The sequence below is a fragment of the Epargyreus clarus genome, unplaced genomic scaffold (genome assembly GCF_041222505.1).
Source record: "Epargyreus clarus isolate Ecla_fem2 unplaced genomic scaffold, WU_Ecla_fem_2.2 ptg000009l, whole genome shotgun sequence".
Classification (NCBI taxonomy): domain Eukaryota; kingdom Metazoa; phylum Arthropoda; class Insecta; order Lepidoptera; family Hesperiidae; genus Epargyreus; species Epargyreus clarus.
The window spans coordinates 8143620-8163076 of NW_027332217.1; the positions used below are offsets into that span (position 1 = coordinate 8143620).

Genomic DNA, 19457 nt, shown 5'->3' on the forward strand with positions numbered 1-19457 from the left:
TAGTTATTTTTTAAGCACAGTAAAATTTTAATAAATAAGTAATGTTTTTGAACGACAATGAAAACACGGGGTATTCACATAAAACAACTAAAACTTTAGCAATAAGAGGAATATTTTACGAAATACTCGTAGAAGAACGATGGAGACCATATATCACTTGCAGCAGTTTTATTATTGCGTGTGTATTCAAATAATGCCAGAACAAATTGAAAATAACGACGTGAAGTGAATACAAAATTTTCTACCCCTTATCTTTGTCTACCCAAAACAAATTTACGATAATAGGGACGTAATAAAACAACTATTGCATACAATCGCAGTCGTGTAATCGTTGTGTAACGTAATATAAGTAGTATTTAAATTACCTACTTTTATTTTATTGCATTGTTCCAATGTAATAAAAGAGGGTTCAAACAACTCAATCAAAAAACAGTCTGGCCTTAGGTAGATTACACTGGCAGTAGTTCTAATTTAAAAAATGAAAAAAACTATTTATGGCCGGAAAGATAGATAATGAAGATAATATATTTAAAAATGTAGGAATTGATAAAAAACATAAGTTGTAAAGTATTTAATTGATTATACTCCAATATCTTCTCTCAAAGTTACATTTAATATTACACTTTATTGCGTTATTAAAAAAATAATAAAATAATTAAAAACATGGTTAAAAACTTTCACTTGAAAAATAATGCTGGCCATAAATATTTAATTGGCCGTATTCGTAATAAAAAAATAAAAAAGTATTAAGGCGCGTAAAGACACAGGACGATGACAATGTACCTACTATGTATGTGTTCTTGAATAAGTGATTTTAGATAACTGATTGGATTTAAGGATATTTCATTGGATATACCACTTACTCTTGTAAGTAAGTATGTATTTCATTGAATACGCGTACGTGGTACGTAGGTGAGGAATACGTAATGTCTTGAAGAGAAAAAATAATTAGTCCTTACTGCGTCATTGACATTCTGGCAGATTTCCAGGTTTTTTGTACCTTTACCATTAAATAGCTCTAACGTAAAATCATAGAATTAAAATTTGAAAACTTTCCTATCAATTACATTTCTCTTCGAAAATCTGGAAGTAAACTAATAAATCATCGACGGGTTTTTGTCAGATTTTCATGGCAAATATAATGCTCTTGGAAAATATTTATTTTTAGCTAACCACGAAAGGATCCCTTACCCTTGAACGTCCTTTTTAAGGCTCTTGTGTGATTTATTCAGACACCTTTCAGATCTTTTTTAATGCGCTCTTTCATAATTTATTTTTGTACATACTTACTTATTTATAACAATTTTTAGATAAGCCATAGATTAGTAAAGATTACTCACTCCTAACAAGAAAATGTACCCAGTTTTGAGAATTGAAATAGTTGCGTAAAAAAGTTTTGCCACATCTCCGTGCTAAAATGTCCCTAGAATATTTGAAATACTTATTTATGTATTATGTAAATTACGCAGTATTAGTTATTTATTCGTAAATTTTCTCTAAAAATGTTTTTATTTGTCAAGAATTCAAAAAAAGAACTTACTAATAAGCCATTTGTGGCTTCATTCAATTTCAAGGCGGCGAAGTATCTTTACTCATCTATGAGATAAACATAAAAATATTAATGTTTACCTTTCCCCTCTCATTCAGTGTATCCTATTCTTTTGTTTGTCAATTAAATTTGTTTATTTTTTGTTTGCCTTTACTGTTTATCAATAGAAAAAATACAATTATGTTCGAATTTCGACCTCTGCGCTAATACTACTTACACCAATTACTCGACCAATAATCTAACAAAGACACCTAAATTTAAAGTTTAGAAGTCAATGAAATTTGTAATAGAATTTAGCAAAAGATGCGAAAGAACTCTGAAGACCATGTCGTAAATAAAATTCACTTACTGAATCTAGTTTTATTGCCCGAAAACGGTGGAATGTTCTGCAGAGCAGGGGTTAGAGCTCAAACACATACAAACGATGCGACTTGCAAGTTGCGTCGTCGTGTCGTGAAACGATTCCTTCTAAATCTACAGATGCATCCTAAAAATCCCGACACCACGTTTCGTCGTGATACGATATCGTATCGTTTAAATCGGTAATGCACCGATGGTTTATTTTTACTCAAATATGATTTCCATCCTTAATAATATTAATAACTGTATACATTACTTTCTAGTCGTCACGTACGACGGTACGACGGTACGACGTCGCGACTTGCTACCATACGACGCCGTACCGTATGTATGTGTATAAGCTGTAAGAATTTTATATCACGCAGCACTACAGAATGGGTCACAGTAACACGCAGTCGTAAAAATAACAGTCAATAAATATAACATAATGTGCGTTGAGAGTCGTCAAGAATCGATTATTTTATTTAATAGAGCCGTTACCATTGTATCTGGCCGAGCACCGCCATTATGGCGATCAAAGCTTTAGATCTTAGATATTTGGAACAATAGAAATATGAAACAAATAAATCATGCTCTTACTATCTATATCAGACATGCTTTTCTTTCGTGTTGCCACAGGCTATAGACAAAACAAATAAGGAGAATCTTTATCCAAATCATTTTAGAAGGTAAATAATATTTGCCCAGTTGTCGGCAATTTTAATTTTCCCAATTTTTTTTTGTTGATAACGATCAATTTTAAATATCCAAATATGTAAAACGAGCGTGCAGGCAATCTGATGATAAACGATCAGACAACATGGGCATCTGTAATCTGATCTGATAGGATTTGTGCCTACCTAAGGTGGGGTAGAGATGCGTTGCCACCCCTTAGGACTACGATGAAACCCTCCCATAACTATCTGTTCCGTTTAAACCAAAACACAGCAGATTTATTACTCTTACACTCATGTTCATCATGCTTAATTTCTTCGTTTGTGTATACTACCCATTTATCCTTTAAAATCCTGCAAATGTAAGTGCGAGAAATCTTCTGATTTATTACCATGTAACACGATGTAGCTATACTGTGTTACAAGTAGGTACATACATGTTGTTCCCGTATCGCCCCGAGATTCGATCCCTTGTTGAAGTAGATACAGACGAAAGCAATAAATATTTTTCAGATAGCGATTAAATGGCCAACTTGTTACTGAACAAGCGTGGATACAAACAATGTAGGTTCCCCGTCTTGTTGTTTCTCGAATGAGATTTATTTGCACTGGAGCGAGGTTGGAAGTTGATGCTAATTAAATGTCACTTCATAGACACTTGATAGCAATTCCTCTCTTTGTACTAACACTGCAAGCGGATCCTATTAGCTTTTGGACTAATACGGAACCACAATTAATTAACTAACTTCACGCTTGTGCATACAAATAAAATTTAAGTGCCGTACTTAGTTGAAACCAATTAAGTTTTGTGTGCACTTTATTTTATAACATGAATTTTGAGTCATTCAAGCACTTATTATTATTAAAAATGTTTTAATGATAGAATGATCTCTTATCTGTTAATTTTTCCGTTAAATATATGTATCTACATTGTACACCGACGTGGATTTTTACACATCTCTAAAAAGAAAACATACTGATTTCGTGGCGGCTCGAATTATTAATTCGATACCATTATTCAAAAATTTATTAGACCTATCACAGATTTTTTGCTTGATATTTGTAATATCGTGGGCTGAAAAAGGCTAGCTTAGAGGGTGACCGCCCGCCTAACTGCCAATCATCGGCAATCGTTTATTAGAGAGGCGAACCGCGAACCAATGTACGTTCCGACCTCATCCCACATTTATCATATCAAAGGACATTTAATATGTTTTGGCTGTTGACAGCACCACGATAAGCGGCACGTTTACGCGTGATATTTATAAGGGCGTTAGCAGACTTGCTACTTTTGCGGCGGCGATCGTAATTTAACTATGTTTTCGAAGATAGATGCAGCAATTACTCCCTATCCGCAAAGGTGGTGGTTGCAGGTACTTTGGGACGTTCGATACAGCAATTAAACGTGAGTAAATCGATGCAACATTGATGCGCGTTTGTGATACGGCGACCAAACGAACAGTCGTTAAAACGAGATGCAGCATCCATGAAGTCGCCAATCGAATGAAAATTGAAGACATCGTGCATAAAAGCATGTGAGCTAGTGCTGTATTTCCCACGTACCTACATACGATCAAAACGATTACAATTCGCTCGTTTACACGATCAAAACGTTCATAATTCGCACATTTCCATCACGATGTCCCATTTCTCGGTCTCTTGTTAATTGTGCTCGTGATTTATTCGAATACGCTTTACGGTAATTTTGAGATATATTTCATCTCGTTTTCAAAAGACCGCCATTTTAGATTTATAATTCAGTTGTTTTATTTGTACTGTAATTCTATTTGCCGCTTCGAAGCACGTCGAATTAAACCACTTGGGTATGAATTTCACATGAAAATTTGTATCAAATAAGATATTTGTAAAATAATAAATTAATTATGATCATCGACTTAATCATATTTTCTACTTGGATAATGGCGGTAATTTGATAATAATAAATACTGGCTTAATTAATTTGAAAGGTAATTTCGTAATTAGAATTCTTGGATCTCTTTTTTTTTTTTGAAAGTACCTTATTTGGTTTAGACACTTCTCTTTTATACACTGTGATACTTTAATACTTATGTTATACCTGCTATTATACTACTAGACTATAAAATGTACATATGGTTTCCGTTAGACGTATGTACCTACAAATTTACGTTATATATGTAGGTATGACTACAATGTAATACAAACTATTGTTCACAAATGAGATTAAATACTAGTACATGAGTCATTATTAAAAAACAATAACTCTACCTGCTTAAAATGATTAATTCAAAAGGGAAATAATGAAACATATAACTCCCACAATTTGGACGCATCCAACGAAATCTCATATGTTTAAATCCGTCAAGCCGTTTGAGCTGTAGAGCGTGCCAAAGAATAAGACATACATACAGTCGAAAAATATAACCCGTCGCTGTCGGTTAAAAAGTAACAAATAATAAATCAAAATATAAACTAAATGATTAATATGTGCACTTAGTTTTTAAGAATAAAACAATACGAGCGCCGCGGATGTTTCTGTCCTCCATTACACACTTTTTTTAAAGGTGGTAGAACCCTTTGTGGTTCGACTCCGGCGGCACCACCGCCACACCTATTTCTACCTAATAACAGCAGTGTTAGGCGCTGCTGTGTTCCGGTTTGAAGGGTATGGTAAGGGAGACAGACTTTTCCGAGGCGTTCCAGCTTAGTCCTCAGGTAGCGGCGCATCTGTTGCCGACCTTAGGTAGGAATATCTAATCCTATCTGGGGTTGATTACAGATGTCCATGGGCGGCAGTAGCCACTTACCATCAGGTGGACTGCATGCTCGTCTGCTACTCTTATATTATAAAAAAATAACACTTATTCTGGATTTACGAGCGCTACATCTGAACCACCAATCAATAATGTCACTTCAATGGGTATGAGAAGAACGCGAGTCATCGGGGCATAATAACAAGCGGGACACAATAAATCAGAAATCCCTTTGAGTGTGTAGGGCAGAGAGATATTAAGAAATTGTGTCTCGTCCATCAGATTACGACATTTCATAAAATATTAACACCATGTTGGAGCTACGTAAAGAAAGTTTTAATTTCTATACCAATTTCCCGGAGAAGTTGTAAAGAACTGTATGAGTACCTACGTTAAACGCAGGCGATGTTAGCACCGTGTGTTCTGTCGTAAAGTGTAGTCTGTCTTCTCGATTATGTTCATTCGAACAAGCAGCCCTAGCTTAAGGAAAATATAAGACGTTTAACAAGTTGATAGTAACATTTTCTTAGTAGGTACATCATATGAATCACAGACAAAGATCTCCAATATTAAAGGTATTTTCAAATGAACATTTATTATGTATGAAAATAATGTATGTTTATGATAAGGCATAAGTTAGTGTTTGCATTTTATCAGATGGCATTTATCGCAGGATAATCTATGTTGTATCTATAATATTATATACCAATACTATAGCTACTATATCCTATGTTATATTGCCTACAAATTATATTAACTCACGAATTTTATTAATAACGTCCCCTTTATCACGAAAAATCTATAAGTAAAACTTACACATAGATACTACTAAATTCACAAGCAAACCTATTACTAACACCCACTAAGTATCCAAATAGTAACACCAAACCGCCTTGTTATTTTCAAACTTATTTCACAGAAACAAAGTCAACAGTAAGAACAATATCATAGATGAAATAATAAGAATAAAAAATATCCGATTTCTATTCTATCAGCGACACATTTAGCCGACGTTTCCAACACCAGTCGATAACGACATAAAGACAGACAATTTGCTACTATTTACAAGACGATGAGGCAGCATTTCTTTATTTCGATCCGTTTGAGACCAACTATGCGGGTTTGACTACATTTGTTGCGGTCGAAAGAATAAACTTGGCCTTATTTACAGCATTATATTTTGCATTCACTGTCGCCGTTTCATAAAACCTATTCTTTGAAATACGGATAAACTTTAAGAATTCACGAAGTTGGGTCCGTTTTAATCCAATTTATGTGCTTAACACAATGCTTAACATACATTTTTATTACAATTTTACATTTGAACATTCCACCGAAAGCAAACATAGGTACTTATAATAATAACACTCTACAAACATTGTAATGCGCTGCAATTAAGATGAAATAAAACTGAAATTGTTGCTCCAAATAACAAATTTATCTACAAAACACAAAATTAATAAACAAAATTTTAAACGCAAATTAAATACGCATGAAAATAATATAAAGAACGGTATGTGGTATGAAAAACTTTCATAAGTCATTTACAATAGGGGAAATTAGAACGAGTTTAAATGAAAATGGATAATAAGTATATAAAGATATATGTATATACAAAGAAATTTTCGCTGAAAAAACTGATCATAGACGCAGATAAACAAGTTAAGACAAAGCGACATGTACCAATCTGTGCAGCTAGATTAAACAGCGTCTTGTAGATTTATTCTTGAGATGTGTGGCCAATGGTGGTTTTCCCAGTTAAAATGTCGACGAACCTCCGAACCGTCCGAGTGTGGCTATCCTTTTCAATAGCTATGTTTGTCTGCCCTTTCTCACTTTGTACCGACTAAGTATCTCCATTGAGTACATTTGAGTTTCGTATTTTATCTATTTTGTAAATAAAAGTTGACAAGACTACAGTAATTAACATAAGACAATATGAATACTTATTGTCCATCATAATTAGTTTACGTTGAAAATTTAAAAGATTTAAAGATTTATTGAAACAAGAAACATAAAGGCACACCTCATATAAATGATCGGTCATTTCTATGATAGACATTTGTAATCAATGGCAAATACAACAAGAATTAATAGTATTTTATATCTTAACGTAGGGTCAGTCTCATAATGTCACTGAAAACAAGAGACTCTCTCTCAGCCCCTTTATTTAACTGACGGGCAAAACTTTTTAGGGGGCGGCAAAATGTTACAAGTTACAATATTATCTGTAAAACGGCAGAAAAAGATAACCTTTTTTCGACTATTTCTGACACTTATAATTATCCATAAACGTAGATCTTTTTTCGCCATCAAAGCCTACCTTCAGCTTGGTCATCCTGCATACGCCACAGCCTGAAAACAAAGTAGAAAGGTATCATGAAACTAAGTCGGAAAGTTTTGAAGCCAGAAAACATCATCCCGAATAACAGGTAGTAGGCATTGTCAGTAATAAGTTCAATCCGTCCTGACAATTTCCTTTTATTACTTGTAATAGTATGAAAAATAACTACGTCGCGTTTTATTGGCCTCCGTATAAGAACGTATGTGCTGTCCCAAATATGATAACTGCTGATTGTCTTTTCCGCTGTTTACGACACTTATGATATAATGTTTGCGTACGTGTTCAATATATTTTTGTCTATCTTTTCAACATAAAATAAACATTTCAGGTGATTTAAATACGGGACGTGAAAGAACATACGTACATATTAATATTGTTTTTGGAACCAAGTTCCTACCGCGGCTTGTGTTAGGATTCGCTATTTTTTTATTTATCATTTACGAATTCATGTGCTTAAGATTTAAGCAGACGTGCTTCGTGTGCGGCGGGTTTTATAACATTAATACTTCTTCAAAACTTATTTTTTACTTATTTTAGTTTTTAGATTATACAGTGGTTATATTATCTCTTTATTGTAATATTGCAATGAAGATTAACTATTCGTTCACGTACTTATATATTTCTTTCAAAAACATACATACATGCAAGGGTTTGCTACAATGTTACTTACATTGTAAGAATGTAAAGATAGGTATGGATGTGGCGACTTCCCGCTACTCGTCAAGAGATGGCGCCACGAGTATTCTGAATCACGCTATCTACGTTTTCTCAACATCTTGCATGTATATACGAGCTTCGTACTGAGACTGTCGGAGCACGGCCGCTCCCCGGGCATGATCACCTAGCCCGGCGGGAGATCTCCCTTTGCCAAATTATATGACACGTTTAACTATATTACAATCCATATAAATCTCTTAAATATTCATAGCGCAAAATAATTTTAATATGCACATAATATTCCAACATTAGTCCATAACAGAAGACAAACTGCCAACATTAAGCATTATAGAGTCGTAAATCATATTTATGGTTACACACAATTCCTATAAATATTAAATTGTACTTGTCATTTAATACTATGAAGTAATAATATTGCAAGTAGTTACGTAATTATTACAATATAGTAATATAGTATTAATACAATATGCATCCCATACATCCATCACCAAATTTTTAACAACAGGCAAGGGTTGGAGAGGAACCCAAAGAATACAGGAGGGGGTTGGGATATTCGGGCTAAACGCTTCTTAAATGCCTGTATCCAAAATGTAATCTGAGAAAAAGAAGAATTTGTACTAAACTGGGTAAGATCTTGTGCGCTACAAGCTTTTAAATTTGTTTTTGAAGAATATTATGTTCATTTCAGTTCAAATAACAGTTTGTTTTTAAAGACATGTTTACTAAGTACTTACTACTCACTAAACTAACGTACTGTACTTAGTACTTGCGTAATTATAATATGAACCTACTTGTGTTTATGAGTGAATTCATGACACCCATGCAATAGGAATCCTAATTTGATTTTATTTATATCTCATTTAGTATTCGTTTAATGGATCATAACTTTAATGAGTTTACTTTATTTCTTTATAAGTCAAGCATTTCACAGTTATAAATTAAATTATATTTACTTATTTTAAATAGTTTTATTTTAGTCTCCGCTCAACAATACAAGAGCACCTACTTAATAACCGTCATCGCGGAGTAAGATAAGCTTGAAATTTATGCAATTTTTATTGTTTTCTCTTAAGTACGAACGCGAGTAAAGTAGATAATTTATATAGTTTAGAGTTTAAAGGTAAATGAAGCGTCAGAGATAATGTAAATAGGACAGCTTTGTACGATGTTTGGTAAAATACCGCCATACAAGGGAAGTGGTATGCCCGCACACGGATTTTTACGACTTCAGATAACAATAAAATATCAAGATCTTTTTGTTAACATCCGTCTGAAAACGTGAGAAACCGCCGTACGCGGTGTGCCCTTACTTACCCTATAATTAAAAGAAATTTTCTCGCTTAATAGCCACTTAATTTTTGTATCTTGTCCAGAGGTGCACCGCGTGATATATTAATGTGTCATTCGTAAGTGCTACAAGTATGATTAGCATTCGCTTAAGAGAATTAAACTTTGGTTTAATTATACCTCGGAAAGGAGCCCGTCCCCTGATAAATACCAAGTGAAAACTTGTCTGTCATCTGCGATGTAAAGAAATTTTGCCGCCTCACCTCTTTAAGCGTCAAATAATAGTACGCCCATATTCTTAATTACCTTATTAAGATTTTCACAGACTGACACCTAAAGGTTTAATTAACAGTTATTGTGTATGAAGTTTCTGAAGTCTGAAATCTGGTATTAAGTGGATACGGCAGCCCATTGGCTTAATTAAATCAATTTTATTTTAAATATGAATTCACAACAAAGCAGCGGTACTTCACTGTCATACAGGAATAAATGCGATGATGTCTTCATATGATAACGTCTCATGATCCCACGTAATTTTGGTAACTATTGAACCTATTTCGATGATACGAACTGTTCCTAGAATCGTATACCTATGAGAAGCGCGCTTGTGTCTACACAATCAGGATCTTGTGTCTACACACAAGTTCTACCTTGGCAGATCAAAGTTAGCAAGCTGGAATACGGTCGGAAGTTGGATGGCTGATGGCTAGTAGTTTCATGCTCATCTTCAAGTTTCGAAATGGCGTGTTAAGCTATTTATTACGTTATTTTATGTTGTTATAAGTTCGAACAATTTTAACGTACATACATATATGTAGTTAAACACGTGATACTAGCCCGTGCTAACGTGCACCAATCCGCGTTGAAGCATCGCAATAAGATACTCTCCTGGCCTCCTCCAGTTGTGGAGAGAGTCGCACCCAGCAGTAGAACATAAAATGGGTTCGAAACAATCATAAAACTAGATTTTGTCTTAATACATTTTGTCATATTATTATGTCTTTTATGTTCCAGGGTGTCTCGGCGCCTTATCAGCGGGTGTGGCGTTAGCACTGTCTCCGGTGACGGTGGCATTGTGTGTGCGCAAGTCCACACGCGTGACAGCGGTGGTCGGCGGCCTGATCGCAGCGCTGGGCTGCCTCTTCACCTCCTTCGCGACACAGTTCCACCAGCTCTTCTTCAGTTATGGTCAGTTACAATAATATTCTAATACGTAATACTAATAGAGAGAAGAAAAGAAAGTCTTCGCAATATTTTCTGTCTATCTCTCGTAGATTCCACTGCTACATTTAAATATTTTCTACTCTATTCTTTGAAAGATAGTAGAATCAGTATGGTCTGAACAGAGAGATACCATGGACATACTTATTTCTAGCGGATACCTATTCTTACATATCGGTGGATGAGTGTTGATACTAGCTTAGTTACATATGAGGCGCACATGTTAGTTCTTAGGAATAACAACTCATATCTCATCGAATTCAGGTATATGGAGCTGGTTACAGATGTCCATAGGCGGCCGTGACCAATTAGGTAGACTGCAATTGGTAGGAAGACCATAACTTACCACGAAGCTCAGCTACAAGAATATTGACGTAATACATTACGAATATTAGATATTTTTGATAGTGTCCAATTTATCGGCTTCTATCTATAGATAACGACCGGAAATGACAACTTGACCAAACGTTAATTAACACAGAAATGTTCATAATAAAATTTATTGACGGTGTAACAGTCACCTGCATGGACGGGAGCATTATTTTATGAGATTACAACTACTAGTGCTACTGACCTCTACAAGCGAACTGTCTACTTTACGAAATTTGATTAAAAGGTCGTGAAGACAAGATGATTCGGAAAGACACCAACTTCACACTTATCTCTAGCTTGAAGCTGTTCTGCGTTTGAGTGGAAGAGTGTGGATGCCGGCAGAATTAGATGTAAGGTCATTTTAGCGATATAGGCAATGCATCTGTAACCAAAAGCTTCAGGTACACCTGTAAAGCTTCAGGTAGAAAATGTTCTATATATAGTTGATCACAAATGTTCATGAGCAGTAGTGTCTGCAAGCTTCTTTGCTACTCTAATCTTTTGAACAAAAAAGACTATCATTCCTTCGACGTTAACGAATAATACTTCAATAGGTACATACATTAAAAATAGCTGTATAAAAACAAAATATATTATCATCTGCAATATACAAGGCAAATTAATTATAAGGCAATAATTAATTAATAGCAATGCATCATACATCATTATCTCAAATGTTTACACAGGCCATGTCAAAGCAGACCCGGTTTTAGCCTTATTAACAATTATATGCAACTTATTAATTTGAATGATGGAACCAATAAATTATTCAGTGATAGTTATGACATCAATAACGTTATTCAACCTTTGTTTGGTTATACTTAATATTATAATTTATGTTTGGTTATTAATACACGTCGATGTTTGGCTTTTACTTTTAAAATTTCGAAGTAGCTAAAACTATGCAGTCCATCGCATGACAAGGGGCTACAAATTGAACGCCTCTAATAAGACCCGTAAAATTAGAACACAATAGCGCTTATCACTGGTGTTATTGGCGGAAATATAAGTAGCGGTGGCCCCTCCAAAGTTGAACCACGACGGGTTCCACCACCTTCTAAATATCTAATAAAATAATCTAAGAGATATTCATCATTTGAGTTGACATTCGAAATTGCAATGTGATTCTTATGGAAAATACGAGTAATGCATTACCATAAATAAAAAATTGCAACGTAATTCGGTGGAAATTGCGTTGCACGAACGACAGCTCAATTTATATCATCTGAATCATATCCGTAACTCGTTTTAACCAACATCAAAGGTATCCGTTAATTGGCACTCAGAGTAAACAAACGGATATTCAATATAACTGCAGGCGACCAAAAATAAAGTGATGCTGCTCTGTTTTGATGATTTTATCACTTTTGCGTTATGCTCCGGGCGGAATGTAAATCATCGCGGCCCGGTGTCAGTTGCAAACGTCCAATAAGCATTGAAATGTTATTGGTAATAATGTAATTAAGTTTAAAAGTAATTTTTGATGTGAAACATCTATAGCCGCACGTAAAACCGATTTCTGGCGTGGCGACGCATGCCGTGGCGACGCTATACGATGGTATATATATACAGTCGATATGCAGTAGTGTGTACGGTGTGGCGACGCGTCGCCATGCCCAATAACTATTACCGAAGTCACTGATTAAACGAATTAAGTAGTCACGATTTGAAATAAATTCGTAAATCTTTGTATTTAATGAAAATAAATGTTTATTCAATAAATAGTCATCGTTATCTGGAAAAAAATCGTAATATTTTATTTTATCATTATGACATATTTAGTTCCTATCACAATATGTTCTTTTCTGAATATTACTTTTACAAAATAATGTCGATGTTTCACATCTGCCAGGCGTCCCGTGACGGCTCACATTTTTTTTTGTGTAGAAAACATTTGATGTAATTGAGTTTAACCTAAAGTCTTTGTTTATCACACTAGGATAACTATTGCTATTTGATAGTTTACAAAATCGATTTCAGATCTGACTTCATCTGTATTCCAACAATTCATCACTTAGGAAGTATAAGCATCAGGTGAACGTGTCTTACACGAAAGCTTAGTATAGATTTCTAAGACAGGCGACATCATCGCTTTTTCTAAAAAAGGCTGATATTTCCAGTAGTTATTCATATGTGTTTCAGTTCATTTCATCAAAGTCATCTGAGTATCGATAGTACTGTACAAATGCTTTTAAAACCTATTTCGGAATCCCATTTTTACTGACGCCAAGCATTATTAGCATTTAGATTGAAAGTGGTCCACAAACGTTTGACCAGTTTTTAGCGACTGATGCATTTCGACCCGTTTGAAACGAAACTAAAGTAGTTGGCCATAAAAAGTTGATAGATATCGATAAACCAAATATGAAATCCATACAAGTTTATTATTACATTTCTTAGATAACAAATCATTGACTTTACCTTATTTGTAACATCTAAAAATCACTAGGTAAAAAAGAGAAATAATATTTTGAGCTAAAATCATTTTAGCTCAAAATAAAATTAGTTCTAAATATACATAGAAACAATTAGTTTAATAAACAAAAAAATCGTTTTAAATATACATAGAAACTCGGAAAAAGGAAACAGAAAGTTCTCGGTATTGGTTAATTTGGCAACTTTAGCGCCTGTTCAAGAGTTTCACGCTTGGCAATTTACTCTTTCGGAGAAATAAAAATAAAGAAGTTATGTAGACCTCAGCCTAATTCCACAATATGATATTTGTTTTACCAACTTTCACAATCTTAAACATTCACTTAAATATTTTTGACGCAGTATTATGCTTTAAACTTAGTACATTTTTTTTTATAAACGCTTTCTACACTCACAACCCCGCAGTAGGATTCCCTGTGTCGTGGATGCTATGGACACACACAGAGACAAACACAAACACCGAGACCCAGAAACAGAAACCTAAATTCATAATTTAGAAATCTGTCTGGCCGGAGATCGAACCAAGGACCCCGTCAGACCGTTGTGGTGACCGCTCAGCCACGCGGGTCGTCTTTATACGATTGACGTTACAAACTGGCATACAGACCACCTAATAAGTGGTCACTTTAACCACCTATAAGGCAGACGGGCTACCTGGTGGAAAGCCGTCACCGTCGCCTATGCACATTTGCAACAACCGAGGATTCGCCAATACATCACTGGATTTGAAGGAGAGTCTTTTTGCACCCTTCTTGAAGAGCCCGATGTCATAGCGCTCAGAGAATACTTTGAGAAGAAGTTCATTTCACTTTTTGAACGGTACGCGGAAATTTTATAGAACAGGGCTTCTACTTGGAGATGGTCGCCTCATGTATAGTCAGCCGGTTAGCCAGTATAAAACGACTATTGTATAAATAAATTGCTATTACAAATTTTATTGGAGTATAAAATCTCGGATAAGGGTCGATATTTTATTAGGTCGAAGAGATTGCAAACAACGCAATGCATTTGAAAACGGAAGCATTACGCTGAGCTCCCATATCCTTCTGTTGCATGAACAAAAATCAATATTCCACTTGAAGTCTTTCGTAACATTTCTATTCAACAGCAAAACTACACTACCGAGAGGAAGTATGGGTACCACCTACTCTTGTAATGTAATGGCTTCTGTTATGATTATTATGTACTTACTTAAAGTAACAAAGTTGTCTTTACTTACCTAAGACCTTTGATCCTCCAAATATGAGTTCTGTTTCAAACCGTTAAGCTGTCACTGCTGCAGCTGTCTTACAGTTCATTTGATCTGATATCAAGTTGTCATTACTGGCTCCAACCTTCTGTAACTAACTTTACATAAGATAGACTATTGACTACAGTCAAAGGCACGTAGAGGCCTTGAAATAACCTCTGAAGATCTGAAACGCCCGATAGATACAGCCGGGTAACCAGTATAAAACAACTATTGTATAAATAAATTGCTATTACAAATTTTATTGGAGTATAAAACCTCGGATAAGGGTCGATATTTTATTAGGTCGAAGAGATTGCAAACAACGCAATGCATTTGAAAACGGAAGCATTACGCTAAGCTCCATATCCTTCTGTTGTATGAACAAAAATCAATATTCCACTTGAAGTCTTTCGTAACATTTCTATTCAACAGCAAAACTACACACTACCGAGAGGAAGTATGGGTACCTACTCTTGTAATGTAATGGCTTCTGTTATGATTATTATATACTTACTTAAAGTAACAAAGTTGTCTTTACTTACATAAAACCTTTGATCCTCCAAATATGAGTTCTGTTTCAAACCGTTAGGCTGTCACTGCTGCAGCTGTCTTACAGTTCATTTGATCTGATACCAAGTTGTCACTACTGGCTCCAACCTTCTGTAACTAACTTTACATAAGATAGACTATTGACTACAGTCAAAGGCACGTAGAGGCCTTGAAATAACCTCTGAAGATCTGAAACGCCCGATAGATACAGCCGGGTAGCCAGTATAAAACAACTATTGTATAAATAAATTGCTATTACAAATTTTATTGGCGTATAAAATCTCGGATAAGGGTCGATATTTTATTGGGTCGAAGAGATTGCAAACAACACAATGCATTTAAAAACGGAAGCATTACGCTGAGCTCCCATATCCTTCTGTTGCATGAACAGAGTCAACATTACACTCGAGTCTCTTTTAAACTTTTTTATTCAATTACATTATTACCGAGAACAAGTACCTATAAGTAGGCCCTTTAGTAGTGTAATTGTTTCCGTTGTGATTATTATGTAAGTAGGTATTAAAGTAACAAAGTAGTCCTTACCTAATCTCTGATCCTCCATTGTGGATTCGGATTCAAACAGCTAAAGCTGTATTGCAGGTCATCTGATATTAAGTTCTTATAGGCTCCATCCTTTTGTACCGATTATCACATAATACAGACGGTTGACTAAAATCATATCTACCTATGTAATAAACTGAATATCTTTAATTCTGGATAGATAGGACATAGAACACTCAGGTAAATACAAGTAGAGTTATTCAATATCTTTCTTTTACGAAAAACACTATAACGGCATTTATTGCCCAAAACATAAAAAAATATTTTGACCTCCCAAGCGTCGAGTTGGTCATCCGGTTTCACATGCGCTGATTTTCAAATTATACTTTACAAATTAAATTAACATTTGACTAAACGTTATCGGAAACATTATCGGAGAATAGGTACCTTTAGGCCTACGTGCGTTGTCTGTAATTATCTCAAAGGTTTGTGAAATATAGAAAGTGGTAATTAAGTACTAACAAACACGTCGATCAAAGGTGCGTAGGATTCGAACCCAGTTCTCTGGAGAGAAAGGTTGAAATTCTTATTTCTATATTCTAGAGTTAGCTAAGCGGTCAAAATTCGTCCATAATCATTATTAAATATAGAAAGGTTCTGTTGTGATTCTTGTTTTATTATTAAATCTAAAACTATTTATGGGTCCTAAACAAAAAAAGAAAGATAAAAATATACTGAACTGTTTTGTCATTATCTACTTAAACGTAAAATAGTAGAGAAGTGGTAGAGCCAGTATAGAGAGACCAGGGAGGTATCACCGCTAAACCCATTTCCATGTCCATCTTAATAAATGTTATAAAAAATCAAAATTATTTATGGACAATAATGGACATACAAAGTGAACAAATGTGAGTATGATACTCGTCTTACATGGGAAGCGAGGGTTCATTGAAATTCTCTTCATTTCCACATCCCATTTCAACGGGCTCCCGTCAGATTAAAGTCATTCGTCATACGTCAAATAGATGCATGTTTCCTTTGCAAATGTTGATAAGCGGTGATATCCTGGTCCCCCTTTCACACGGGGTGCCCGATGTCTCCGCTGCTTCCTTCGCTTTTGGGTCGATACACCATTTATGTCATTGGTGCAATGTATGATTAAAATAATAAATAGTAGGCCCCTAGTAGGTGGAAGTATTCAATATAGGTAGGTACAGAATAATATTTATGTAGTTCGTTTAGTTACAAATTGGTTTTTACAATCTATCTACGAGATTTTAATGCACATAGATCCATAACAGTGACAGCCTAGTGGTTAAGAAACTCGGCATCCCGATCGAGGGGCCGAGGTTCAAATCCCAGGCACGCACCTCTGATTTTTCAAAGTTATGTGCGTATTAGAAATTAATTATCACTTGCTAAACGGTGAAGGAAAACATCGTGAGGAAACCTGTATACCTGAGAGATTTATATAAAAAAAAATCTCAAAGGTATGTGAAGTCTACCAATTCGCACTTGGCCAGCGCGGTGGACTATGGCCTAATTCTTCTCATTATGAGAGGAGACCCGTGCCCAGCAGTGGAACAGTAATGGGTTGATGATGAGATCCATAACAGTAGACTAGATTAGAATAGATAGATACAGCACCGAGGTCTAAGTGGTCCCAACCAGCAATCGACGTCTGCAACCAACTCCAGAGCCAACCAAGATAGAGCAGAAGCATCAGTTCAAGTTGAAACTTGAAGCCGGTTACTGATCCGTATCTACTCCTAAAATTTAGATCATAGCTTCATACGTGTGTACTCGTAAGTGCTGCGTATGTTCTCAAATTCTATAGACATTTATTATTGATGTGAAACATCTATAGCCGCACGTAAAACCGATTTCTGGCGTGGCGACGCATGCCGTGGTATATATATACATGGTATATATATACAGTCTACATGCAGTAGTGTGTACGGTGTGGCGACGCGTCGCCATGCGCAATCGTAATATTTTATTTTATCATTATGATATATTTAGTTCCTATCACAATATGTTCTTTTCTGCATATTACTTTTCAAAATAATGTCGATGTTTCACATCTGCCAGGCGTCCCGTGACGGCTCACATTTTTTTGTTTCTGTTGATTTAACTCAAACACAAAATATAATGTCAAAGGCGGCGTTACAACACAACACAACACAACACTAACCACAAAATTAATTTAGCTGCTATTTAGGAATGATTACAAATATTCAATACAAACTGGCCACTTGACATTAAATAATCCCCAATCAAGTAGGTATCTTAAGAGTAAATTCATTGAAAATGATAAAACACGTTTATTTATTTAAGTACCTACCTACAGTTTAAAACCTACTTCAACTCATTTGTTGAAATGCATATCTCCTTCTAAATTATCATATTGTCACAGAATATCTAGGTATTTTTCAGAGAACAAATGAGACTATTCCCTAGATATAAATAAAGTTGTCAACGCGAAACACTGGCGCTATTTTCTAGACTATAATGTTTTGCATACGAATAATGTCTTAAGATTTATTCATGACTATAAATAGAAAATGAGAAATGTACAGTAATGAGAGGGATCTTCTAGACGTGGAAATATAAACACTTGGTAAATGGTTCATTATTAATGTGATCAATCAAATGTTCGCCTATAGGTACCTTTGTTATAAGGAATGAATGATGACAATTGGTCCAGTATTTTTGAGTTTATTCACAGATATTATGGCGACAAATAATCTCTATTTATATGGTTTAAATATTTCTATAATATAGGTATAGGTGCCAAAATATAACATGTTTATGAAATAGAGGTAGGAAACGCGCATACATTCAACGTAATGGCAAATGGTTACTGTCACCAAATCAAATAGGATTAAAGTCCTATCTGAGGTAAGCCACAAAGTTTTTGCTACTCACAAGAATCAAGTTAAAAAGCCCCGTACAACGGACCTTCAAACCAGAACACAGCAGCGTTTAACACTGCTGTTATGAGGCAGAAATAGGTGTAGCGGTGGTGCCGCCGGAGTCCAACCACAAAAGGTTCTACCGACATGTAAATCTTTCATATCGCAATGTATTAACGTTCTTATAATTTCCAGGGACAGTGGTCGGTGTAGGTGTGGGTTTGACGCGAGACTGTTCCACGTTGATGGTGGCGCAGTACTTCAAGCGACGGCGAGAACTGGTCGAGATCTTCATCGTCAGCGGCAGCGGTCTCGGTATCGCCGTCATGTCCACCTTCATCAAAAGTGCAATAAGGTAATACACCCCATAAATAGGTATTTATGAGTAGCTCCTTTATTCCCATATCATAGTACTCGAGTTATTGGTGAGCTGAGTAGCCTTTATTCTCCTCCCCATATTTTTCGCGTGTCAAAAATAAGTCAACAATAAACGATTCTGTTTTTATTCTCATATTATAAGAAGTATAAAAACGAGGGTTTCGAACTTGTCTTAACGTCAAGTTACAAGATTTTTATATGGTCCATTAATCATTCAAACTATTATAGATGCCTACACTTTTAAATGTATAATA

General features: G+C 35.2%; 1 protein-coding gene across 12 annotated transcripts in view; it reads left to right on the top strand.

The window, feature by feature from the left end:
• LOC140744916 (monocarboxylate transporter 10) overlaps positions 1–19457 on the top strand; it is a 149235-nt gene that overhangs the window by 122814 nt on the left and 6964 nt on the right. For all 12 annotated transcript variants that reach the window (XM_073076622.1, XM_073076631.1, XM_073076624.1 and 9 more), the window contains 2 exons: positions 10618–10791; positions 19021–19180. In XM_073076622.1, coding sequence (XP_072932723.1) covers positions 10618–10791; positions 19021–19180 — 334 coding nt within the window. The remainder of the gene's footprint in view (positions 1–10617; positions 10792–19020; positions 19181–19457) is intronic.